Here is a 26,968-nt window from a genome sequence, read left to right as displayed (position 1 = left end):
GTTGTACGTACGTTTGTACAATGTTGTCTCGTTTTTTCAATTGCTTGTTTATTCATTATATTTACTTCGTATATTTTACTTCACTTACACTGCACATGTATCTGACTTGTATCTATCAATATGAGCACTTGTAATACAGTGTATTACTAGTGTATTAAATACACTATTGTACCGTGAGGGGGGATGTAGGGCTGGGCATTTTTGAATACTTGGTGATTTCAGAATCAAATTGAATATTTTTTTCGAAGCGAATCTCGAATACTTGGGAGATATATAATTGTATGTGATTTTTTTTTATTGTAATTGGTCCTATCAACACATGAATTACTGAAAACGTAAAATACATCACTCAGACAGATTGCTGATCGTTAACACACAATAGGAAAAACGTTTTAATCAGTAACTAACTACAGAAACGACCATTGGCGGAAGGAAAAAAAAACAAGATGGCGGCGATTCGAAATTATTTGCTCTGAATAACATAACATACGGTTCGAAATGTCCAACCCTAAAGCGATGTTGATATTTCTGAGTGCTTTATGTTGTATATTTTTGGGACAACAGAATAGCTGAGTATTTCGTCAATATTCTTAAGACAGTTAATAGTCGTTTAGCGAGGAAGACGGTCTTTCTATTACTGTCGATCGCCGTCGTCTTTAAACCCCGCTATGTTACATGCTCTCAAACTATAATTACTTTGTATCCTTATTCTTTCTCTCAGCAAAGTGTAAGATAAAAGGTATTTATTGCAAAAATTCCGATATTTAATGTAAAATCTCATTAAAGACATAGAATTATATTCAAAATAGAAGTGATTTGCTTTACAGGTCAAAATCCAAATTTTCGTCAAGTTATTGAAATATTCCGATTCTGTTGAGATTCAGTATTGCATAAATTTGTTGACTGAAACGGTGAAAGCTAAAGGTTACAACTGGAATTATTTTGTTAAAATATATCTTGAGCGACTTCTCCCCTATAAAAAACTCAGATAATGGAAATGCAAGAAATAAAGCAGAATCGAATAAAAGTACAAAATTGAAGAATTTAAGATTACAATTGTCGATCTTGCACGAAAAAAGCATACAATTTGTGTATTTTCGTCATAATGAATCCATGAACGATTTTTAAAATAGTAATAGTGACGTCATAATTTGACCATTTGATATCATAATTATTCTATTATCACATAATAATAAAGCTCTAGCGACTAATAAGTAGTATTTAATTATATATACAATACCTCACAGTGGAGTAATAGCCAACTAAAGTGCAACAGATCGTTTTTTGTTTTGATTGGGTAATAAGAGAGTTTTGGTTTAAAATCGGTGTTACAGCACTGGGAGGAAATTGGACAAGCAGGGTTAGTCAAAATGCGAGCCACATTCCCCAAGGGGCCACATAGCAGTTAGAAGCGGGCCACAATGCCAGGCGCAAAACTGATTTTACTTTTCCCTTTACTAGAAAGCTCCCCGTTCTTCCTATTTTTATTACTTGATGAGGGTATTTCACAAGATGTTTTCACTTTGTTGTGCATGAATTGTTTAAAACAGGGGTGTGCAAACTGCGGCCCGCGGGCCAAATGCGGCCCACAAGAAGAAGTTGTGCGGCCCGCGGAGAAATAACAATTTCGAATAGTGTACCCGCAAAACGAGTATTTATTCTTTTTCGTCGCAAAGCCCATACCAGTCATATTAGCAAAACAAGCTAGCAAAATTCTGTTGCAAAATACACGATTTATAGTACAAAAACGTGTTTCTCACTGCATTCGTTTGAAGTCGGTGTGACAAAAAAATTTTAAATAGCAGTTTCTTCAGAAGTTTATGCGTTTTAAATCTACTATTTCTGCAAGAACCCCTAATAATGCCGTAAGATCAATAGCAAATATAGGCAATTTTTGTGCTTGCAACTACCAGAAAGCCTAAATTAAATAAAGGTGCGGCCTGCGGCTTCACCCAGTTACTTGTATTTGGCCCGCCAATAAAAAAGGTTGCACACCCCTGGTTTAAAACATAATGGGATTTAGAATCCACTAATCAAAATAACACCATGAATACCATTGAAATTATGAACAGACCATGCGCGTGCTGAAGTGAGCCACGACTCATAAAAGGTGAGAATCACTATTTTAGAATATTATGGGAATTGAATAGCATTTCGCATTTTCCTGGAAGAGGAAAACCGATGAGACGACTCAATAATATTTCCTACTATTTATCTCTATTCAAGCCCAGGTTAAGAATTTTTCTTATAAAATACAGGAAAGGACATTACGTACTTATTTAAATAGCTAATTATTGTCTAATGCCGGAAGTTATCCTGAAGAGATATTTATCTTGTAAGAGGTGAGACGGCCTAATTATAACATGGTTACAAAATGATAAAAATTGATACCGCGTACGGAAGAATAGTAATAAATGTATTATAATCTAAAAAATATCATTTACAGTATGTCATTCGTAATCATGACGTCATTGATGACGTAATAATCATCTCGAGTCTTCGTCTGAAATTTTTATTGAAATTTCTTCCGAAACTGGCGCCAATGGGGGACGATTTCTTTCCGATTCGGGAAGTAAAAGATCTTTTTCCAGGAGTTCCGGGTTTGTGACGTCACCGTTTACGTCAATTCCGGGTTTGACGACGCCTTCGAAGAAAATATCGTCATCCTCGTTAGCGACAATTTTTTTGCTCATAATCGATCTCATTATGACCTCAGGATCTTCGATTATGTCGTCATCATCTTCGCTGACGTCATTTCCGGCGCTATTTGACGTAGAAGGACGTTTTTGTATGGTTTCAAACTTGACCTCGGAAAAAATATCTTCTATTGGTTCGTTCATTTCTAAACGAGACATTCGCCTCTGTACGACGCGTCGTCCGGCTGATATAAATGAGACAGAAAAGGTTAAAGGTTAAACAATTATTAGGTTTACAAAGAGTAATGTATAAAAATATGAGTATGATTAATCGTGGTCGAAACGAAGATGGCTGAAATCAATTACCGGAAAACCACGTGTAGATTATAAAAATTTTCCAAAATTTGAGCTGAAATATTAAGCGCCAGAGAGCCCAAGATTAAATTTAAACATAAATAAAAAATAAAGGTCTTCTCGTTGCCCTTCCATATTTTAACTTTTGAAAATCGGTTTGTTCAACAGTTGGAAAGGAAAACGTCCTCCCCCCTCCAAAAAATAAAAAAGACGCATGCATAATCATTCTGCAAGATGATACACAGATTCACATTGTACGCAAAAAAATATTGCGAAACCTCTCATTTAAAACATTTCACTATAAAAGAGGCATTCACTGCCAGTATACTGCCCAAGGTTTTGGCCACTTAGACTGGCGGGCCATGTAAGTGTGAAGTAAAATGTTACACATTATAAACAACATTCACAATGTTACAAAAGCAAAAGGGGAAAACAATAAGCCTCGTGCCAAAACTAAATTAGGGATAGAGGGATCGCATTCGCATTTTTGCTTATAAATCAATATGACATAATAATCAACTAGTGACGTAATCCATATGACGTCATACTCACGTGGTTGTGCCGGTCCAGTATCAGGTGAGGGCATACCGTCGTCAGATTTACTCTTAGTACGCTGTTTACTTTTTGTCGTCAGAAAACCCAATCGGAAAATTGTTTTGAGAGATTTTCGTCTGCGTCCAGCTAATAATAAATAAAATGTTAGTTTTTCGAGTTTTTTAATTGATGTTTTATGGGTACTACCGTAGTATGTGAACCAAGATGGTGGACACCGGAACGTAGTATGTGTACCAGGTTATGGTTAGGCCATGATTTCAGGTACAAATACTACGGGGGTCACTTGGCTAGTCATGGTCTCAAAATTATCATAAAGAAGATGATATTCATTGGTTTCATGGTCTCTGAACTGTTATGGTGTCGCCGTGATGACGTTCTGTGAGATGATGAAGAATTTACATATTTAACCCGAGGGAGAAAAAAACTTTGAAAAACACCCGATCGTAAGTAAGTGAATTATGATATAACAAAAGTCACCGCTGGTATTTTGTAGTATTCCCTCTTATATAAAAGCGGATAACATGTGATTTCCAATGCAAAACATCTAATTGTCGAAATTTATATGAAGAAAGCTCAAGTTACAATAAATGTTGCTTAGCAACTTACCACTAGGTGGTGGCATATCCACAGATAACAACGCTGTGCCGCTGTATGAACCTGATCCATTCGTACTGGAACTTGCTGCTGGCTTGAGTGGTGAAGGACCTAGTGGCGCTTCCATGATTTCTGACATTTTTGAGCTGCCACCAAATTTTTTCACGATGCCTTCGATCTCTTGTGAACCTGAGAGACAGAGGATTTTTTCATGTAGTGTTTTCGTAAGGTATATCAATAAAATAGCAGAACAGTAATGTAAATATATATTTGTGTCGGTTACCAGTAAGACTCATTTGTAATAATCATTTTATCCTTACTACAATACCCTTACATTACATGCACACGGGTTAATGTGAGCGAATCATATAAAATAGTCATTAATTTCCTGTTACAGCTTTTTTGCAATGTAAGGCTGTGGAGGGTAGGGCTGGCTTTCGAATTCATAACGATTTCAGAATCGGATCGAATAATTTTTTCGAATTGAATGGAATCTCGAATATTTGGAAGATATTCAAATGTATGTGAATTTTTATTGTGACGGTCCCTCCAAGCACATAACGTACTAAAAACATAGAATCCATCACTCAAAGCAGTTTGCTGAGCGTTCAAACATATAAGAAACATGTTTCATGAATAACATACTAGAAAGAAAAGACTCATATATATATCAGAATGACATTGTAAAAATATGGCTTCAATAAAGGAAATTGTAGAATTAAATTCGACCTTTTGGCGGTCATATAAAAAACAAGATGGCGACAATTCGAAATTTTCATATGAACCGATTCGAATAATTTACTATCCGATTCGATTCGAATATTCGATTCGAAATGCCCAGTTCTACTGCGGACCCAAAATCACAAGAGCCTAAGAGTGGAATAGATAGTTGCACTTTTAATGAAAAGCCGTATCAATAGATCAAAAAAGCAGAATCTAGTTTCGCATAATGAGTGACGTACAGTGTAGGACGCAGGTAGACAAATAAATATTTACCTTCGTCGTCTGTTAAAGGTCGTTCTTCGCTGTCTCCGATACTGACCTGTCGACCTGTGACGTATTCAATTGAAGACGAGGAATCTGAATTAAAAAAAAGCAATGCTTAAAGTTATATGAACACGAAGATAGAAAGATTAATATGAGGCTAAAAATAAGCAATTTATTGTTTAACGCAAGTGCAGCCAAGGTTTTTGGACCTGAGCCAAAAATTTTGCCCAACTGTACTGGCGGGCGCTGTAAGCGTGACGAGAATTTAATTACAGTGTTACAAAAGCAAAAGCGGGGAAAAATAAGCCTCGTAACAAAATTAAATTTAATCACAATCACAACAAATCATTGAGCTATTTTTTTTTAGCTAAAATACCGAAATTAGGTTTTAGTTTGGTTGTGACAGCATCAGCCGGGCCAGACTGAATTACCCAGTGGGCCAGATTTGGCCCGCGGGTCGTACTTCGACCATGTCAGCTATATATATATGTTAATCATCATTCTTAATTTCTATACTTACCACTTTTAGGTGGGGGAGTCTCTTTTTTCGGTGGTGGTGCCGGAGTTTTATCACATCGACATTGCTCCGGTTCTTTTTCGCCTAATTTAACTTGCCAATCGTTTAAACTGTAAACATAGAAAACGATTTTTATGTAGGAATAGCCAAATTAGATAGTCATAGTCAAGTTACTATGTCCAGAAATAACGTAAGAAATAACTTACAAAATTGAGAAAAATAAATAAAATTCAACACACATTTTTAAATGGAAAGAGAAGCCGCGAGAAACCAGAAATGGTTGTCGAGTAGCGACCGCTAGTGTTCAATATCTACCTAAATCGAGATAAGAGTATATTTGGATTGGTATATTGGCTGATAGCAGAATCTGATGGTCGTATCGTTTCGAATCATCAGCGTACTAAAAACTTTGGGGTCTATTTGGTGTATTTATTTTCTGGTTTGCCAAAAGTTATAAATCTTCTCCGCTCTCTATAAATACAAATCTTCTCGTCAATAAGAGAGACACAAAATTCAAAACAAAGTACTTTTCGTACGGTACCTACCGGTATCAATTTTAATCTCCGAGTTTCGCGTAACGTCGCCGGTAAATCGGAAACAGCCGTCCCGATTGGCGGATTGAAAACCGTGTTCACATGAAAAATTAAAATATAGCGAAATTTTGGATGAAATATCAGATCTCATAGGATTCATAGCAAATTTAGCAAAGAATAAAAATAACCTTCTAGCGAAAAATACAATGAATCCGAATTTGGAAATCAAAACAAACGATTAAATCCTGTTTCGAAAAATCGTTTTTGCAAAGTCAATTACCGCGAAACCATTAGCGCGAAAACCCAAAATAGGATATTACTTCTATATAGAAAAGTGCGGTGATATTAACTGAAATGACGACTATAGTCCTTTCAAGTCTTTGACAAATGAGATTCATAACCCAAACGAGCGAATTCCTTACACTATAAACAACTATTATTGCAATTAAACAGTAGACACAATCACAATTTCGATCAATACCTTTCTCACAGGGAGAAAACGTCACATAAAGCGTATTGAAGCAAATAATGCAAGCGACAGTCAAAGTCGATAAAATCGATTAAATCGTAATCTCGTAACCCGAAGAATTTTAACAGGCGAACGTGATACTCTTAATAACACAGGTGTTTCCGGAAATGAGAACTAAGGTCGCGGGGTCGAATCCAATTGGAATAAGAACGACGCGGTGGCATAACGCAGTGTGTACTAACATTTTATGACTGGTGGCTCCTTCTGGAGGTTTTTATCACTCATGGCCTCCTTATTATCATTACAGTGGTGTTTGGAGTATTATCATGATTGGTAGATTCCAAGTCGCTATAATTTCAAACAATTCATGTTCGACAACATTGAAAACACCTTTATCAAGCAACGTAATGAAAAAAATGGGGAGTTCTCTTGGAAGTGGAAAGTAGAAATCAGTTTTGCGTCTAGCATTGTGCCCCCCCTTCAACCGCTTAGCGGTCTCAATGTGGGGCTGCGAGAACAGTTGGCCTAACGGTTAAACGTTAGAATCTACCGTGCTGGCATTGCATACACCATACCTCTGTCACTATAATAAACCCGTAAAAGTTTCTCTAAGAGTCGGCGTTTACTTTTAATTCTATTGCAACACTTTCCGTATTTAAGTGAGCTAGAACTTGGAACCATGCTTTAAGAAATATAGTATAACTAAATATCAAAAGCGAAAATTTAAGTCTGGCATGTAATCGACATACAGGGCGTCCATAAAGTCCCTTTCAATTTTAATTATAATATGAAGTCAGTTCTCAATATATCTCAACCAGGTTTGTTGTTTATTAATCAGTAATTGTTTATGTCTTTTTAACATCATTTGATACATCTATAAAGGCCAAAACAATACCAATATATGATAAATTCCCTTTGCAATTTTGAAAAATGTTGAGACTTTATGGACACCCTATATATCTCTCGCGATGGCGCGAATTGTTAGACTTAACTGTGTTGTATTGTAAGAATACACATCCCAGGTTCAAAACCAAGTTCCCATTAGGTGGGTGGTGCCTCGCCGGAAGACGCCGATTCTCCCAAGCAAGCGAAAAAGCGTAGTATTAAATAACGTATATAACTCTTCAATAAGTACGTTTCGCACTTTTCGCGAGTTCTCGGAAACTTCAATAAAATCTATTTTCCTGACAGAGAGAACTTGTAATGCTTCGTCGCTGTACTTAAATACTTATACAGTATATAGCCTAACTTTTTCTATAGCTTTTCTAACCGTACTTTTCCTACGTTTGAGTGAGTTTCCCTGACCTCGACATTGAATCTACCTATTCGAAAATACATAGAAATCGTAACCCAATAAACGACATGGCACGGCATGCATTATTCAACTATCGGATGGTGTTACCCGAGATTAATCTTTTCCTATGTTGTTTGTAATGGCGGATCCGTATAATGTATAATGCACGGAGAAAGGATGCCTGTAGTAGGAAAAAAGGTGACTATTATATGCGATTTGGTGCAGGGGTTCTCAGACTTTTGGGGTTACGGGGCCTTGAAGTGGTTGACTATCATCAACGAAGCCCACAATAAATTTATAAAAATTAAAAAAAAGGCACATTTTATTTACCGATTAATGTCTCAGAGTAAACTAAGTTTATCTCATGTAATGAATCGGATGTATTTGCTGCGTTGTATTTAAAAAAATATTTAGTATTTAAATAAGTGAACGAATAGCTCGCGGAGTCTCTAAGCTTTTTCTCATGGAGACCTGGGTCTCCGTATGGTGCACATTGAGAACCTATGATTCATACTTTAAAGCATGTTAGTGGTGGAAAAGTCTTGCTGCACAACGACACTAACCCCCTTTCCTGATATCTATCCGTTCGCTAGTATTTTGCATTGGTGTCTGCGTGTGTAAAATGCGAGTAGCGAGAGTAACACTTGGAAATCGTATTTATACTTAAATAACAACGTACAAGAATCTCAATTCAACAACAGTCGTTAAAAATAGTCAATCAACGATCAAGGGGGCGCAATATTAAAATTTGCCATGAACGCTATTTTACGTAGATACGCCACTATTTAAAACTTCTGCTGCACATTATCATTAATACCTATCCTTGCTCTCTATTTTTTTACCATGTAGGATTTGTATGCGTATAATGCACGTATACTACAGCAAAAATGACGAGGACTTCCCTATGATTTCAGTACTCCCGTAGTGTGTGTACCAGGTTAGGTTTAGGACCTAATTTTATTCCGATTTTCCTTATTTTAGTTCTATTACGAGTTCGTGGACTGTCTGTGTTAGCCAAGTGAATATACCCCCTGCCCATAGGCTTCAGTCCTTTTACACAACTTGATGTAAAGCAGACGAACAAAATTAGTTACCTCCATATTGGTACACATACTTCTGGAGCGCCATGAATTCTCACTTATGCACAATTTAGTCGAAAACGATACCTTATCAGTTTAAAATCGGCTTGATCGTTGACGCAGTACGAAACGACTAATCCGAAATTTTGTTGATTGGATACATATGCTAGTGACACGGGGATCGATTATATTGACTTAATCACAAGGCAATAATTCGTTCAACAAGATACGATATCATATCGATGCACGCAATTCAATGGCTCATTATACGGAATAAAATTGTGGAAAAGCTAAATATATGCCTTTCCTTAAAAAAAATAATATATATAGCCATTTCAAATTAACAATTTTAATATATATATACTACGCTTATCTACGTTTGTCGCTCCGAAAAAGCCCCAGACAACCATCACCTCCAATCTTAGAATCTACGCTACATTTCTTGTCCACAAATTAGTTGAGAACTGTATTAATCTTCACGCAGTGCTAAAAAAAATTTTGAAACCGGGTTCGACTCACGATCGACTACGAACTTCAGTAAATTTTAATAGCAAATACTTTGGCGTATGCCGTATGCACACCTCCTATTATTGACTGTTAAAGAACACATATTGCTTTTAGTTTCTGTAAAAGAACTTTAAATTCTATTATAACCATTGAAAGTACTAAATTCCGATTCCAACGAAATAAAATTTTGCGACTGCGACCTGTTTTAAAACAAGAGAGCAATTCTCAACTACGGTGACACTAAGGCCGAAACGAAGTAGTACAGGTATGCAGTCTGTAACAGTAGACTACCGGTACAACAATCTTTATGACTAACGCAAAAGCCGAATCGAAGTACATAAATAAAATAGCAGAACAGTAATGTAAATATATATTTGTGTTAGTTACCAAAAGACTCATTTGTAATAGTCATTTTATCCTTACTACAATACCCTTACATTACATGCACACGGTTAATGTGCGCGAATCATATAAAATAGTCATTAATTCCTGTTACAGCTTTTTTGCAATGTAGGACTGTGCTATAAAGTGCGCAATTTTTGACGACATCATTGCACAAAAAAAAATGAATTCTATGCAGCCCACAGAAATTTTTGAAATAAATAAAAGTAATAGCTTTTTAGCGAAAAATATAATTTTTTTTTAAAGCAATTGGTCCAGTAGTAATGAGATAAGCGATTGTTTAGTAACAATAAAAAGAACAATATAATAGTAATAACAAGACGATACGAATGTACCTTTCGTGTCCAATAAAACATAGCAAACTCGCAACCCACTCGCAAAGAATCGAAAACTGAACTCGCACAGAACTCTTTGTAATACATAATGTAATTAATCGTGTTATTAGTAATAACCGGCCGATCGAATACACATCACACAATGCAATAACGAAAACGAATTCCCTCCAGGGGCTCATAATTGATTACAATCTTGTCGTAAATATGTCGTATTGATGGTAAAAGAAGAGAGCAATGCTCTGATATATGGACACAGGAGTCAAGTAACTTATAAAATTGGTATCGGTACAGAATTTTATATAGCCTTCCATTTGAAGCGGTTTATCGCTGAACAGTGCACTGTCAAATAGTTGGACCTCCAGAAGTACGGCATCAAGATGGCGCACAACCTGAACGAATTATATGTAACAGGTTATGATTCAGGTTGTGCGCCATCTTGGTACACATACTCCGGGAGCGCCAAATAGTTAGGTTGGGGGTGGTTATGTGGTCATTCATAAATAAATGACCACAATGTCAACGAAATGTTAAACTAATAGCGCCTTTTATATCATATATAGCATCCCTTTTAGGACAATTTTTGCTGAAAACCGAACTGTTAAACAGTCAGGTGTAAGGTTGGTTATAAGGTGCCAATGGCATTTGAATGGCCCTCTCCATCGATGGGTGTTATGGGGGTCAAATCACTTAAGGAAGTATCAGTATTTTATTTTTCCACCATCATGTAAATACACTTTGTACAGACAATATAAAAAACAAACGTTAAAATGGTATTTCGGGGTAAAGGAGGCGCGAAAAACCAATACCAAGCAGCAAAATAACGAAAAAGTCAAACATTGTATCATTAAAAGAAGTTTACAGCAACAAAAAAAAACTAATTTTGTCTTGTTCATTTCAGATTTTTAAGAACTAATTTTGGATCACTACAACTAAACTAAAACTCAACTGAAAAACTAAACTGAACTAAACTAATAATTGATCATTGAGTTATCTTATTTATATCGAAATTTCAAAATACGACTGGAAACTGGCAAAACCCCGTAAACCAGCTAATGTTTACAGCCATGCTCTAGAATCTGTCTGACTGAAAAACGGGATCTATGCAGCTATTAAACTTAAATTGTTGCGTCACCGTTGACATCTCACTGATTAGCAAGGTGTTACGGAAGTAAACCAGGAAGTTTTAGAAAACATCCATTATGCATGCAGATAATTATATGCGGGAGGCTAAGTCAAAGGTTAGACCTAACCTAGTAACCTGACCTAATATAATCGATTGAGGGAAACGTTGGACCTTGTCGCGCTTATATACATTTACAAAATAATGTGTCATTATGCCGTCATACACCCTGCAAATTTCCCTTATTACGTACACAAATGTAATTATTGGTAAACAATATCAGTCGATAAAGAACATTGCTTTTGTTTATTCTAAAGAGTATCGAATAAGTTCATCGATCACTCCCATATTGCAAGTAATAACTGTTACTAATTCCCTTAATATTATGTTCGAAAGTCAATAACAAGTTATAAAATGAGGGTTGAGCGTTAGAAAGTAAGATACAGTATTTTTCGATGAAAATTTTGTAATATTCTGTTGTTGTATATCACTATCTTAGACGAGGTAAGATTAATGCCACCTCTTTTTTTAAATTAAACAAAATAAAAAAAAATATCAAAACAAAAAATTTGGATATTGGATAAAAGATATGCCTAACTTAAAAGGTTCCAAAACCTTACAATAAAAAAGTAACAACAAACATATCCTATGGCCTTGTCCGGAGTAATTGTGTGTAACGTGAAATAGTGAGATCGGATTCCTAGAATATTTCCTAAATTTATTGGCGCCGTTTCGCCATTGTGGCGTCATAGCCGACTTTTACCATATCTCCTTTATCTTGTAACTAAAATATTTTGGAAATGTACAATTTTATTTTATTCAGAGTCAATTAAAAATACCTAGAATATGACGATATTTTGATGACCCACCCACAACACACCCATTGTGTATGACTCAAACATGTTGGAACAAAGGTTGGTTAGAACAAACGGAATATTGACCATAAAAATGTGTTATTGGATATGGGTATGGATCGCTATGTCAATTTATTGTTTTGAATTATAAAAAATCGCCTTTCTCCGCAATAGATGTTTACTCGACCATCGACTTCCTTGTTTACTTCCGTAACATTGACTAACCAGCAAGATGTAAAAGTGACGTAACAATAAACGTCCGACAATTTGTCATTTACTTATCTCGCTTCCGTCTATTTGGTAATTTTTAGTCTTGTTTCGGAAATTTGAGTATGAATCAAATAATCAATGATCATTTTGTCTTCGTAAGACTTTTAGTCTAATTGCAGAAATAAAAAAATAGTCTAGAAATAGTTGTGATAGCTGTGCCCACAAAAATTTTTGAAATAAATAAAAGTAAATGCAAAAATACAATCTCTAACCATGAACTGAAAATGTTGGAAAGCATTGACCTATACCATATCTGTTTATTCATGTCTCACCGTGCATATAAATTACGTTTTCGTTAGCGAGCATTAGCTAGTATTAGGCACAACTTTGGCTTTTGTAGAGTTTCAACAGTTTATAAAAAAATTGAATTAACACTACAAATATATAAACACTACAATTACTACATAGTTTCAAAATATTTATAATATACGTTGAATTAACATCACTGATATATTAACACTATAATCACTACAGTACTAATATAATCTGAAAACTCTAGCCACGCGCATAAATTCTATGTTTACACACGTCCAAAATGATATTCGTTCAAAATGGATCACAATTTAAATTTCAATCAGTTTTATTCGCAAATCAACCCTTTTTTCCTTTTTTGAAAACAAATGAAAAATCGCTATGTTCAAATACAAGCCTACACCATTCCCGCCAAAATTGGGCCATAGTAAGCGCTCCGGAGTGGCGAAAAAATAGAAATATACCAGGTCTGGTAAAGTAATCTCACATCGAATCTCAGAAATCTTTACACAAATAATCGCATATGTTTTTAAGTACACACAGACGCGTTAGATTATTATATCTCGCTTATTCATTCGTACCGCGCCTCGTTTTATCAATATTTTTGCGTTCTAAGTCAACAAATCACAAAAAATCACTCGTGTAACATATGTCACCTTGGGAAACATAAACACGCAAAAAATTAAATTTCAGCGATACTATTATGACATCACATTGGAATCGATTTACATAATATTTTAAAATTAAAATGACAGGCATCCTGCCAGTATATTCAGCTGTTAGACGTGAGGAACATATTGGTGTCCAGTGCGTTCATAAAGTCCCGGTACAACTTTAAATTTGTTATAAAGTCAGTTTTTAATATGTCCTAACCAAGTTTGTTTTATTTTATTTAAGTTTTATTTTATTTAATCCACCTTTATCCACCATTAGTTGCACGAGGCACATCAAAGTTCTTTTACTTATTTTAATACAGGATTTTGGAAATACCCTGCATGTCAAATGCGCACGTAAAAAATCCAGGGTTCAAGTCGCATGTCCATCATCTCAACCTGAGTATAATAAAACTAAGTTGGTAATAATTAATAATTTTTTATTAGTCTTAAAGGTCTGAAAAGGGTTTCAAGCCGCGAAAAAATGCAATGTATGATGCAGGAAAATCATTTATATTTTACATTTTACAGGGCCCGACTCCCAACCCCCATGGTTACTCCCTGCTAAAGCGACAAGAGTAATTCTGTATTTCTCTTGTTACTAATTTTCTGATCTGTTTTCTTTGTTTCTGATTATCTTTATTGAGATAAAGAGTATTTTGTACAAAGCCCACGCTACTAATGCAAAAATGTGAGGTTTTAAATCACAGGTTAGGGTTCGGGTTAAGAAAAACCCTTTGTCTATGATCATGTTCAAAATCCGTCCCTTTCTTTCTTCTTTGTTTAAACCACAAACTCTAAAAAGCATTCCTAAACGAAGCAGTGGCTCTGTCTTTCGGTACGCATCATTGTCCATGTCTATTGCTTTTTTGATGATTTAAAAATTTGCATTTATAGCGTAATCTGCGTTCCTAGCCCTCACTTTAGTCCTAACTGCATAACTACCAATTTTTGTTTAATTTTGAGCGGTGGCGGGGACTTTGTACAAAAGATCCGGATAAATTACGTCGGGTTATTGAAACACCTCAATTAAACAATATATTCGTAGATATGTGCTTTACTCTACACTTCATGAGTATGGTTGTATTCTTAGGGCAGATGTAAATTTTTTAAGTGCTTTGAAAATTCTCTCTAAATTGGTGGTGTGCTAAAAGCAGCATAGTACCAAACTCGGGCAAAGATAAACAGAATAAAAAATAATAAATCAGATCAGACAATTGTGGGCAAAATTAGGAAAATACCAGAAACGTACAAAACAGTGAAATACCTTGAAAAACTACCAAAAATTTTGCAAAAACCTGTGCCAATAACAGTCTAGTAGACAAACTTATCCCAAGATAAACACAATATGAAACTGAAAAACATATTAGCAAATTAGACTTGACAGAAAAATACCTGAAAATATTCTAATCTTTTAAAAACAATGCTCTTCTAGGTCTAGGCGTTTGTTTGCAGCGCATCATGTGAACGCCCATTTGGATTTTCCTTTTCGAATATTACGATACTAATAAAGTACATAAAGGCCAGTACGATAACACATCGACGAAAATATTTACTGAATGAATCCATGAATAAATAAAATTCTGTACTAAAAATACTTTATTGTCACGTAACAAAGACAATTAGAGCCTCTAAAATTATCGCGCCCGAAATAATTCGTAACCCAGCTAAGACGACAATAACATGTACTTCAACGGCGAGACGCCTATTTATGAATCAAATATAATTATACCGTGCCGACCATAATTCTCGAAATAGCATATTAAAACCATATTAAAAAAGCATATTAAGAACCCCTTCAACGGCGCGGTTTACTAATGCGATATACTGCATATAGCATAGCTTATTAACACATCTGGTAAAAATCAAATATAGATATAATGCATATGGGCTGGCATAGCTTAAAAACTGATAATTTGAATTTGAATGAATAATAATGACAATTATAATTCTCAAAATAACTAAACATATAAATATATTGTGACAATAACATGGACCCCTTTAATATTAACAAGCTATTATACATATGGAATAGCTTATAAACCCATCCTTTGAAAATCAAATATAATTATACACTGCCGATCAGTATTTTCATAATAGCATAACATTTACCGCCTTATTGCCGCCGCAAATTATAATACAATAACAAAGAATCGAAAATTATAGGGATTATCAATACCTTATCCGTTTCAATTTTTGTGTCATTGCCAGTATTATGGTTATTATGCGCATGGCCAAATAAATACGAATACATCGTTGCATAAAAAATGTAGCAATTTCCACACTTTATGCCTTACGATATTTGCTTCATATATTGTGGGTAATAATATGGTAATTTGCTTATGGTTATATAAATCGTTGAATATCAAAAATATAGCAATTTTCAAAAATAATTTCAAATTATTGTTCTTGTAGAACAGCTTCATGGCATTGAATGAACAAGGCGCTCCGGAAGTATGTTTACCAATATGGAGGTAACTAATTTTATTTGCCTACTTTACATCAAGTTGTGTAAAGAGACTGAAACCTATGGGCAGGGGGTGTATTCACTTGGCTAACACAGACACTACCGAACTCGTAATAGAACTAAAATAAGGAAAATCGGAATAAAATTATGGCCTTACTAACCCTAACCTGGTACACACGCTACGAGAGTATCCAAAGATCTGTGAAATCTCCAACTGATTTATGATCAGGCGCTATTTTTAAAATAGGAAATTTGGTACTCCTGAAGTATGCGCACCAATATGTCGCACAACCTGAACCTTAACCTGGTACACAACCTGAGTTCAGGTTGTGCGCCATCTTGGTGCGCATACTTCAAGAGGTCCGGAAATTTACTGGTTCGACAATGCCTGCTCAGATTGCATTTTGGGTGAGGTGGTAAACATGGGGGGGCAAACCTCAGATCGTTAGTAACCAAGAAACAGCCACGTGAAAATTCCTTAAATAAAATGTAAACGACTAGTTGTTTTTACTATTTAAATCAAGAGTCTTGCTGCACACTAACACAAATGTATTCTCATCAGACGAAACGTTACAGAAATACATCTGAGAAAATTTCAAAAACCTTTAGAAAATTTCAACGTTTTCAAAGCTCGTAACAAGGTTTTACAAAAACAAGCGAGCGATGCTCAAATATATGGACACAAAGACCAAAACGAAGTAGCATAAAAAATTTTACAGTATGGGTAGTCTGATTGCGAGATCGCTGAAATTCAGTCACGCAACCACGGCACGGTGCGCATTTTTCATAATGATGACATAATCGCACACAAAAAACGTATTAGACGAATCGTTACAGAAATACACTTGTGTTAGTGCGTAATAGAATAGTCAACTTTATGCTTGCTACGACATCCATCCATCCTTTTCGGAACAAACGCACAGGACAAAATTAAAAAAAAACCACTCCTTTCTGTTCACGCAAACACCCGAATGTTATTTCATAGCCATTGATCCGTACTCGTATTCTTTGAACCCTAAAGTCTTTGTTTTCCCGCACAATCGATAGAATTTTACGAGCGGCAGTCGCAAATGTCCAGACTAATAGTTAGACAATTACATCGCTGGCTAAATCAGAGTGAAAGCGCCTCCTAAAAAATATGTGCATAGCCTCCTTGGCTGTGAATTTATAAAACACCATAAAACCATATATTTGAAAAACATCCCTTTCTCCTCACGCAAACGCCCTATCTTTGTTATTATTTTATAGCCATTACACGGCATTCCGATCCTTCGAACCTAAAGCTTTTGTTTTCCCACAAAATCGATATATTTTTTTGAGACGAATTTTTCACGCGTTCACCCCGAACGAGGCAGGACAAGCACCCCGAATATGTAAACAGATATTATATTTTGGAAGTCTGAAATCTTTACTGGTTAGTATCGTCTACGAAACATATTACACCCTGAGTGATGTGGAGTTGATACGGGGTAACTACTGCCCGCGGGCCAAATCCGGCCCGCTGAGTAATTCAATCTGGCCCCGCTGATGATGTCACAACCAAACTTGACCCGAATTTTGATGTTTTAGCTAAAAAAAGGCTCAAGGAATTTGTCGAGATTGCGATTAAATTTAGTTTTAGCACGAGGTTTATTGTTTTCCACGTTTGCCTTTGTAACACTGTAAATATTGTTCATAAAATGAAACTATTTACGTCACACTTATTCGGCCCGCCAGTCTAGGTCTTCTTGGCCCCTGATCCAAAAACCTTGCTCGAACTCGCTGTAGAGGGAATGAATTTTGAAACGGAGATAATTAAATCGAGACTTCAACCTAACGTCTAAGGATCTGGCCCAGTGGTTTTTAACCACGGTTTCGAAAAACCATACATTTGAAAACACTCTCTATACTCACGCAACCGCCCGATTGTTATTTTATGACCATTATACGATATTGCGATCTTTTGAACCTGGAGCTTTTGTTCTCCCACACAATCAATATATTTTTATGAGACGTATTTTTCACGGTGCACTCCAAACAAGGCAGCACAAGCGCCTCTAAATATGTAAAGATATACTACATTTTGGAAGTCCGGAATCTTTACAGGTTAGAATTACATACCGGTACCAAACTTCACCCGAATTAGGTTAACGTACACAATAATATTTTTATGAGACGACTTCGATGAGATGAAGGCTTTTTACAAGCGTCTAATGATACGCAAAGAGCTTTTGCTTCAAGGAAAGGGCCGGAATATTTGCCATCAGGCATTAAACCTTGGATGGGGTGATAGGAATGAAGTTTGAAGCGGAGATATTTAAATTGCGACTTCAATATAAAGTCTAAGGTGCCGGCAGTACTGAGTACAGTCCAGGGGTTCTGCAAGTTAACATTTAAACCAGAGAGTCTATATTTTTATATGTATATTGTTCAAATATATTCAAAAACCTGTTTGCCATTATTATTAAACTTTCCCCCATTCCGAAGACCACTTATTGGCAGTATTGGGTTTGCTTATATAAATATATTTCTAGTTTATACAAGAAAATATAATACAATTCAACTATTACACAGGAGTTTCGCAGATGTTGCATTTGGTTTCTACTCTACCAAAAAGGTTGATCTAACGAAGTGGTTCTTAAACGGTGGGGCGTGCTCCAAAAGGGGAGCGCAGACAAAAAAAATTTTTTTGGGGGGGGGGGGGGCGTGAAGCTATCTAAAGATAAATTATTTGTCAGATTTGATCTTGCCCGCTTTATTTTGGATATTTACATTCATTTATTGTTTACATTTCCCTATTACGTACACGTATTTTCAACGTGTGTTTCGAATAAAACATACTTTGGCCATACTACCTGTTATTTGTAGCTTAATATTAGCCAGTTATTTTTGAGGGGGTTGGGGGCGGACGAGGGGCGCGGCCTAAAAAGTTTGAGAACCACTGCCTAACCACTATCATCAACACCGAGAACTCAACTCAACTTCCTCAACTTCCCTTGTCGGCACTCCTGTCCTGAAGTATGTGCATAACAGGTTGGGCGATAATTTTATTCTAATTTTCCTTCTTTTTGTTCTATTACGAGCTTGGGGACTAGCCAAGTGACTCCCGTAGTATTTGTACCTGAAATTATGGCCTAATCGTAACCTGATACACCTACTGCGTTCCGGGAGTACCTAACCTGGTACACATACTTCGGGAGTACCCAATTATCTGCCTTTCGTTAATTTCCCCGATGAGCGATACCACCATGGTTGACGAGACGCACCATTTATACAATAAATACATAAAGCATAAAAACAGGAAAAAAATACACTGTACTTCGGAAATTGCCTTTTCAAAAACGCCTCATTGACCAGGTTATTGCTATTGTTATTAGATTATACCGAATATATTTAGCAGAAAATTATGAAGTCATAATAACTGTCCAGTGTGACCTCATAAACCTAATTAGTAATAATTAACCCCAGAAAACTGTGCGGTTATTTACATCGTCGAGTAACAAATGAAACTTTGTGCTTAACTTGAAGTGTTGACGTGTGAACTCAGTATTTAATAATCACAGTTCGATTTGTACCGGACGGACCTGCTAGCTGTTACGATATAACCTATAGCAATTAGAAATGTCAGAACCTCGCTTTGGCTACCTCGCTGCTTTATGTACAAACTACTAGGCCGAAATGCCAATTTTTAGTTGCGTGCGGGCAACATTAGTTTTCGCTTATGAACAATCGCCGCATAAATCTTGAAATTATGACGCACTCGCAACTCTTATTTCTTTATTAATTACGACTAATGAAAGATCGGCACGTTCGCCAAACAAACGACATACAATTACCATGTGCTGTTGCTTAATTACTATAAAATGAAAGCCATACATCTGTGCGCACATGAAAATAAATTATGTGCAAATTTTGTTTTAATGCATTAATAAAAAAAAGTGGTCGTGTGAAAGCCACAAAATTTTTTTTCTTGGGCCGCGGGTTGCCGACAGCTGGAATAGAAGGTGCTGATATAGATGGTAATAGTGTGTAGTAATCGCTACCTTTTTTGTTTTACTTGAAACTTACAGTTACAACAATAACAAACTTCTGCACTGCTATCCATGCGGATATTTAGCTCCCACAAGCCCTATATAATAACTATTCGCGCTAAAAGATAACGCTAATGATTGCAATGCAAAGTTTCTTTAAAATAAATATTTGCACTTAAATAGGCCCTGCTGATGAGAATGCAAATTTCTACACCGCTAAACATACGGAAAACTTACATCACATAAGCTTTTTATAATGTTTGTTCGCGCTAAAATTAGACAACGATAATTCAAACATACAAACATTCAAGTCACATAAGCCCTTTATAATATGTACTCGCGCTAAAAATCCACGCTGATGATTGGCACAAACAAATAACCTTCAAATTAACCTTCAGGGCAACACAAATTAAACTTTCCGTCCACAAATTAAAATTGGACAGCACAGTAATTTGATTATTGTTAAAATATTAAGTTAGGATTAGTTCCGGTGTGACCGACGAAATTGGCTTCCGACCTGATTTAGTTATTGTCGGAAAATTTGTTTTTACAAGGTTTAGCGGGGGAGATTTTGTGAATCCTGTTTGCGATGGCCTATAGTGATTCTGAAACTCCAGTATCCCTAACCCCCTTCACGAGGTTTAGTGTAGTGGATCCAACCTTTTTTTCAAGCGACCTAAATTTTATAAACAACAAATTTTGTAAAATTTCGCCACCCAAGGCTCAAATACTATGATTATTATGGACACAAAATCAAATTACTAATATAAAACCACTATTTTTACATAACTCGCGTTAAAATAGCATGCCCGCCACTTCACCGAAGGCTTAATAAATTAGCTGTGCGATGCCAATCGGGAAAGATTTTCCGAAACGCAACCTTTCCTCATGTAAATCTGCGGATACCTGACGTGAAAAGCTCTTAAATGCTTCGTAAAAAAGTATGTATCAAAACACAATACGAAGAAATATATTTCGACGAATTGTTATTCACTCCGAAAGGGAAAAAACATTGACTTTGTGACAACGAAATACTCCTTTGTAACGTCACGATGACACATTGTTGAAGCATAATTCCAAAATTTATAATACAATATTTACGAAAGTTAAATATTTAACACAATGGATTAAAAGAAATATGATTTAACAATATGAATTATGACATATTAATGCGAGATAAGAATCAAAGAATTCGTCTGTACAAATTTTAAAGATATTAAACTGACAGGATTGGGTTTAATAATGCCTACCTTTCTACCCACAATGTAATAATCTGCGCAGGCAATGGCAAATCGGGAAAATCGCAGGCCTCACAAAAATGGTGTCTTTTACTTGTCTGTAATTAGTTACCCAAAACAGGGCGTAGCCAGCCTTTTGGAATGTAGAGAAAAAAAATTGAAAACCTTTTTTAAACCGTCAAGAATCTTCCCTCCAGTCGGACCGTCTACTTCAGGGGTCGGCAACCTACGGCCCGCGGGCCAGATCCGTCCCGCGGAGCAATATAATCCGGCCCGCGACGCTTCACTGAATTATAGTAACAAAACAGCTGTTTTGACAATTATATTCTTTACGTAACAGAATTTATTGTGAGGTACGTGTAGACTAAATTATGATATGTCCGAACAAGTATATAATTCACAATTATCTGTTGAATGAGCCTATATTTTAACTATAATTGGACAAATGGCAACAAAACGCAGAAAAGTTGATGAAAAGTTAAGTGCAAATGGTTTAATGGCGCAGAAATTATTCAAATGGTCAGTCTTCGGGCGCTGCTAAAAATTTAACTTCTGAACTGTGTGAAAAAAATGTGATTCTATGGCCATCCGTTCGGTTTTTATCTTTCTAAAAATATGTGCGGCCCGCCTTGCAACCTTTATTTTGGCCCGCGAGCGACAAAAGGTTGTCGACCCCTGCGAGTCTAGTGTCTAGCTGTTACGGTCCAAATTGAAATCAGTAATTTCAAAACCGAGGCTACGCCCCTGCTTTTTCACATTTCAGAAGGAGCAAAGGGTTCCGACCCCAATCTGGGTACGCCCTTGTCCGCGATCCGACGCAGTTAAGTCTAATTCTACTCTGCTACTGCGACTAATTTCATCAACTTACATAATAAAGGACGCCGAACGTCGCCTATAGCAACATTATTATTTAACATATAAAAATAAAAATTCCGCAAACAGATTATTTGATCTCAAATAATGACCGATTTAGAAACTCAAACACACGTCTAAACTTACTCCCTATTCATGGTATATTTGCAGTTCTAATGGGCCTGGTGAATAAACGGAAAATGTATCAATCCATACTTATTTGTGTAATTTTTCGCTAAATTTCTCCTTCCGCCTATTTCTGAACTCTTTAGTAAACAGCAGTTCGGAACAGTAGTCAACTATATTCATGCCAATATATCACTACAGCAGTCAAAAAAAAGGCAGTTGAAACTGGCAAAACCTCAACTGATTGATATACATTGAGAATCAAATAAAGGACACAGCGGTTTTTAACGTTACCGACTCACACAACCGACACAATTTATCACTTTACGAGTCTACCAATTACAATTGTGTACTTTTGTAACCAAAACTCCATTTACGTTCTATTCATAGCACTTTTTAACTTTAGTTAGGGCGGATCGGTATACATGGCAATTTGATTGATAATTCTAAGATATTCTTGTGCAAATGTCATCGTTTCGTTTTATCGAGTGTATTACGACGACACAATAGACGGATTGTGACGTAAAAATAATATCTAAGTATCGTTTTGAGTGTCGTAACAATAGGAAAGATACTATACCACAATGTGAGCTGAAAACACCTTTCAAGATACCAGGATACTGTTTGCTTTGCGACAAATAGATAGATTCGAAAAGTAAAAGAATTTAGAGACAGAATGCCGCAAATGATACGATTGCGATAGAAGTGTCACAAGAAAGGCATTCAAAATAGACGAATAGAGGAATTTATCAAAAAACTTGGGAACCGCAACATTAAACCTTAGTTACCAGAAACCAGTGAAATGAATGCTGCTAAACCCGAATACAGCAAAAATAATCATTTTTTTGCTCCAGAAATATGTGCACAAAGATGGCGCACAACCTGATAACCATAACCTGGTATACATACTATGTTCAGGTTGTGCGCCATCTTGGTGCACATACTTCGGGAGCACCTCATTTTCAAATATTAATAACTATACTAATACTAACAAATCAGAACGCAGTGTTAGGTTTTTCACAGAAAGCTGTAAATTAATGATATTTAATTTCATTCACGATCCTCTTCCATTTATGTTCGATTTTTGTGAGATAGGTATATAGCAGGGATGGCGAACCACTGACCCGCGGGTCACAATTTTTGGCAATTCATATGCGTGTTTTCGTACTCTGATTTCATAAAATCGAGTGAAATAAAAAGTCCCAGATTAAAGTGATGCATGAGTGAAACCCAAAACTACACCAAAAGAAGAATATAAAATTTGTTTCGAAAAATTCTTATAGATATAAACATTGATTGTATATATGTGACCCACTCTCTTCTGTTCCGCGATAAAAATATAATTTTTGACCCATTCATTGGAAAAGGTTCGCCATCCCTGGTATATAGGTACCTGCTCAAAGCTCCAGGCAAGGGATCTTCCCGTAACTATTGGAAAAAAAGAGATTTAAGTCCAAAGTGTTAACAGTTCGGCCAAAGGGTGCAACTCTTGTAGCGGTTTACTCGGGTCGATATTTTGGTACTCCAGAAGTATGTGCACTAAGATGGCGGACACCGGAACGTAATATGTATACCAGGTTAGGGTTACGCCATAATTTCAGGTACAAATACTACGGAAGTCACTTGGTTAGTCACCGAACTCGTAATAGAACTAAAATATGAAAAATTGAAATAAAATTATGGCCTAACCCTAACCTGGTACACATACGACGTTCCGGTGTCAGCCAACTTAGTGCACATACTTCTGGAGCGCCGATATTCTCTCACAAAAGATAGTCTATTATGGGCCACAGATAAAGAAAATAGGAAGCGGAACCGTGCAACATCCAAATCATTGAAAGTGCGATTAGCATCTGGCTGTATGTGTTGATTTTAGGCGGCTTTTATTTACAATACCGACCAATTCTGAGATCATATGATAAAAATCAACCACATCCACATCCAAAATCCATAAAAAATTCATTTATATACAGTATAAAAAAACGAAAAAAAATATATATATATATATTTCAATACAGTGAATCAGTTTGACGGAAATTTAGGTACTCCTGTAGTATGTGTACCAGGTTAGGGTTAGGCCATAATTTTATTCTGATTTTTCTCATTTTAGTTGTATTACGAGTTCGGTGACTGCTGTGTTAGCCAAGTGAATATACCCCGTGCCCATAGGTTTCAGTTCCTTTACACAACTTGATGAAAGTAGGCGAACAAAATTAATTACCTCCGTACTGGCACATACACTTCTAAAGCGCCGAAATTTGAATTTGCTTTTTATCTGCTACACTTTAAAGATCATTTTGTTTTTCCAGTATTAAGTTTGCTTTTATGATTTTTTTAACAGTTGGAAATTAGTACATTTACCTTCATTTTCGCAATTTGAGTAAATTAATCATTTCCATATCAACATATATTGATATCAATTGCGCTCCAGAGAAGTATGTGTACCAATAAAGAGATAACTAATCTCATTCGCCTATTTTACATCAAGTCGTGTAAAGGGAATGAAGCCTATGGGCATATATTCACTTGGCTAACACAGAAAGTCCGCGAACTCGTAATGGAAAAAGAAAAATCAGAATAAAATTATGACCTAACCCAATACACATACTTCGAGAGTACCTATAAAATAATAAAACACCAGATGCGCACATGGAATCCTACGCGGAGTGAGTGTTACAACATCCGTTAAAATTCTGATAAAAATACATATAAGTAATCACGGTTGAACAATTTGAACATTTTACCGATAAAAATCAGTAAATTAATACGAATGTAAGTCTTAGATAAATGACCAATCTTGTTTAAATTGTTAGAAATCAATACATTCCCTCCAATTGTGATAAAATCCGAATAGCGCATAACGGTAAAACCAAAGAATTCTCAAATATTTCACCGCTAGAAATTCGTTCATTCGTTCAAAATTCATTCGGTACATTCGTTCAAAATTCTAATAAAATCGAAATAGGCAGGGACCGTTAAGCCGTTAGATAGTGTCTAACGTTTTACCGTTTGATATTAGTGAATCAATCATCATTTTTCCAAACGAAATCCAATAAATCGTTTTTATATTATATAGAGACATTGAGATATCCCAATTCATTATATATAAATTCCATATTAAATATAAAATATATAACGGTGAAACCGGTAAATTTCCAAATATTTCACCGTTAGAAATCACCACACTCGTTTAAACCTAATAGCTCACGGTTAACAACAGCTCAGTTTAATTCAGATAAAGTGTGAATAGGCAACCGCGGTTAAAACCGATAAACCGACGTTTCAACTGTTGGAAATCATCAAATAAACCGTTAATTTTCTCAGTAAAAGCAAGTAAATCGTTTTTCGATTATATGAACCGAATGCGATACAAAATCATTAATTACACATTAAATATTAAAATATCGCATGTGTTAGTAAGTACTTGTGGAATCCAACCATATGGTGGGGTAGATTTAATAATACCGCACAAGTGTGTTCTAATCTGTTAGTATATTAATACAGGTATTAATATTTAAAAATGAATATTTGATTAGACAAAGCTACAAATCTTGCTATGTACAGAAAAATGCCATTTTTTACATTTCCAAATAAAGAGGTGGTCGACCCGCTATTCTGGATACGCCCCTGGCCTTTTATATACCAACGACTAGTTGTTCAGAGTCGTGCTATGTAAAGCGCAAAAACGCACCCAAAAATCCCCGAGTTGCATCGCATTATACCACGGGCGTAGCCGACGGGGAGAAAATGTAGAAAATAAAAAATCAAAGGTACTCCTGAAGTATGCGCACTAAGATGTCGCACAACCCGAATCCTAACCTGGTATACACGACCGGAGTTCAGGTTGTGCGCCATCTTGGTGCGCATACTTCAGGAGGTCCAAATAAAATCTCTGTATTATACATAGCAATTTTTGGTATGCGCACCAAGATGGCGCACAACCTGAACTCAAGTTGTGTATCAGGTTAGGGTTCAGGTTGTGCGACATCTTGGTGCGCATACATCAGGAGGTCCAAATCAAATTTCTGTATTATACATGGCAATTTTTTCTAGCTTGAAACACTTTTCAGACCATTGACCTGGAGACTCTTGAAAAACCACGTTTTTAGGTCAGACCCGCTAGCCGTTTGTCTAACTTGGCAATTAGAAAATTCAGAACCCCGTCTCCTTGAGAATTCTTGGCCACGCCCCTCAGAATTCTTGGCCACTCCCCTACATTGAACTCGTCACGAAATGCGGTAAAATGTAATGTGAGGAAATGCATTCCAGTTGAATAGATAATTCTCTTAAATGGTATTTTCAGCGTTCACGATGAGATGAAAATCGATTGAACGGGAATATTGAAATACGCTAGCGGTCATGGGCGACAGTAACATTTTTTTATATAGTAGAGCAGGGGTCGGCAACCTACGGCCCGCGGGCCGGATCCGGCCCGTGGAACAATGTAATCCGGCCCGCAAAGCTTCACTGAATTAAAGGTAACGAAACAGCTGTTTTGACGATTATATTCCTTACGTAACAGAATTTATTTTGAGACACGTGTAGACTAAATTATATTATGACCTAACAAGTATATATTTCACAATTACTCGTTTAATGAGCCCATAATTAATTATAATTAGACAAATGGCAACAAAACGCAGAAAAGTTGATGCTAAGTGCAAATGATTCAATGGCGCAGAAAATATTCAAATGGTCAGTCTTCGAGCGTGAAAATTTGATTCATCGGTCATCGGTTCGGTTTTTAACTTCATAAAAACATGTGCGGCCCGCCAATGACGTGCAAACTTCAATTTTGGTCCGCGAGCCGACCCCTGTAGTAGAGCTTTCAAATCTGCGCAAGGGCGAATAGTTTATTGGGTGT

The 26,968-nt window shown here is 36.1% G+C and overlaps 1 protein-coding gene across 2 annotated transcripts in view; it reads right to left on the bottom strand.

The window, feature by feature from the left end:
• Positions 1-728: 728 nt before the first annotated feature.
• LOC120332710 (uncharacterized) overlaps positions 729-26,968 on the bottom strand; it is a 60,935-nt gene continuing 34,695 nt past the window's right edge. For both annotated transcript variants that reach the window (XM_039400019.2, XM_039400018.2), the window contains 5 exons: positions 5,647-5,753; positions 5,136-5,219; positions 4,152-4,328; positions 3,543-3,671; positions 729-2,881 (listed from right to left, as the gene is read on the bottom strand). In XM_039400019.2, coding sequence (XP_039255953.2) covers positions 2,487-2,881; positions 3,543-3,671; positions 4,152-4,328; positions 5,136-5,219; positions 5,647-5,753 — 892 coding nt within the window. In that variant the 3' untranslated portion in view covers positions 729-2,486. The remainder of the gene's footprint in view (positions 2,882-3,542; positions 3,672-4,151; positions 4,329-5,135; positions 5,220-5,646; positions 5,754-26,968) is intronic.

Source organism: Styela clava, chromosome 13, assembly GCF_964204865.1.
Source record: "Styela clava chromosome 13, kaStyClav1.hap1.2, whole genome shotgun sequence".
Lineage (NCBI taxonomy): Eukaryota > Metazoa > Chordata > Ascidiacea > Stolidobranchia > Styelidae > Styela > Styela clava.
The sequence above is the reverse complement of the archived record's forward strand: the minus strand, read 5'-3'. Positions and strand labels throughout refer to the sequence as shown.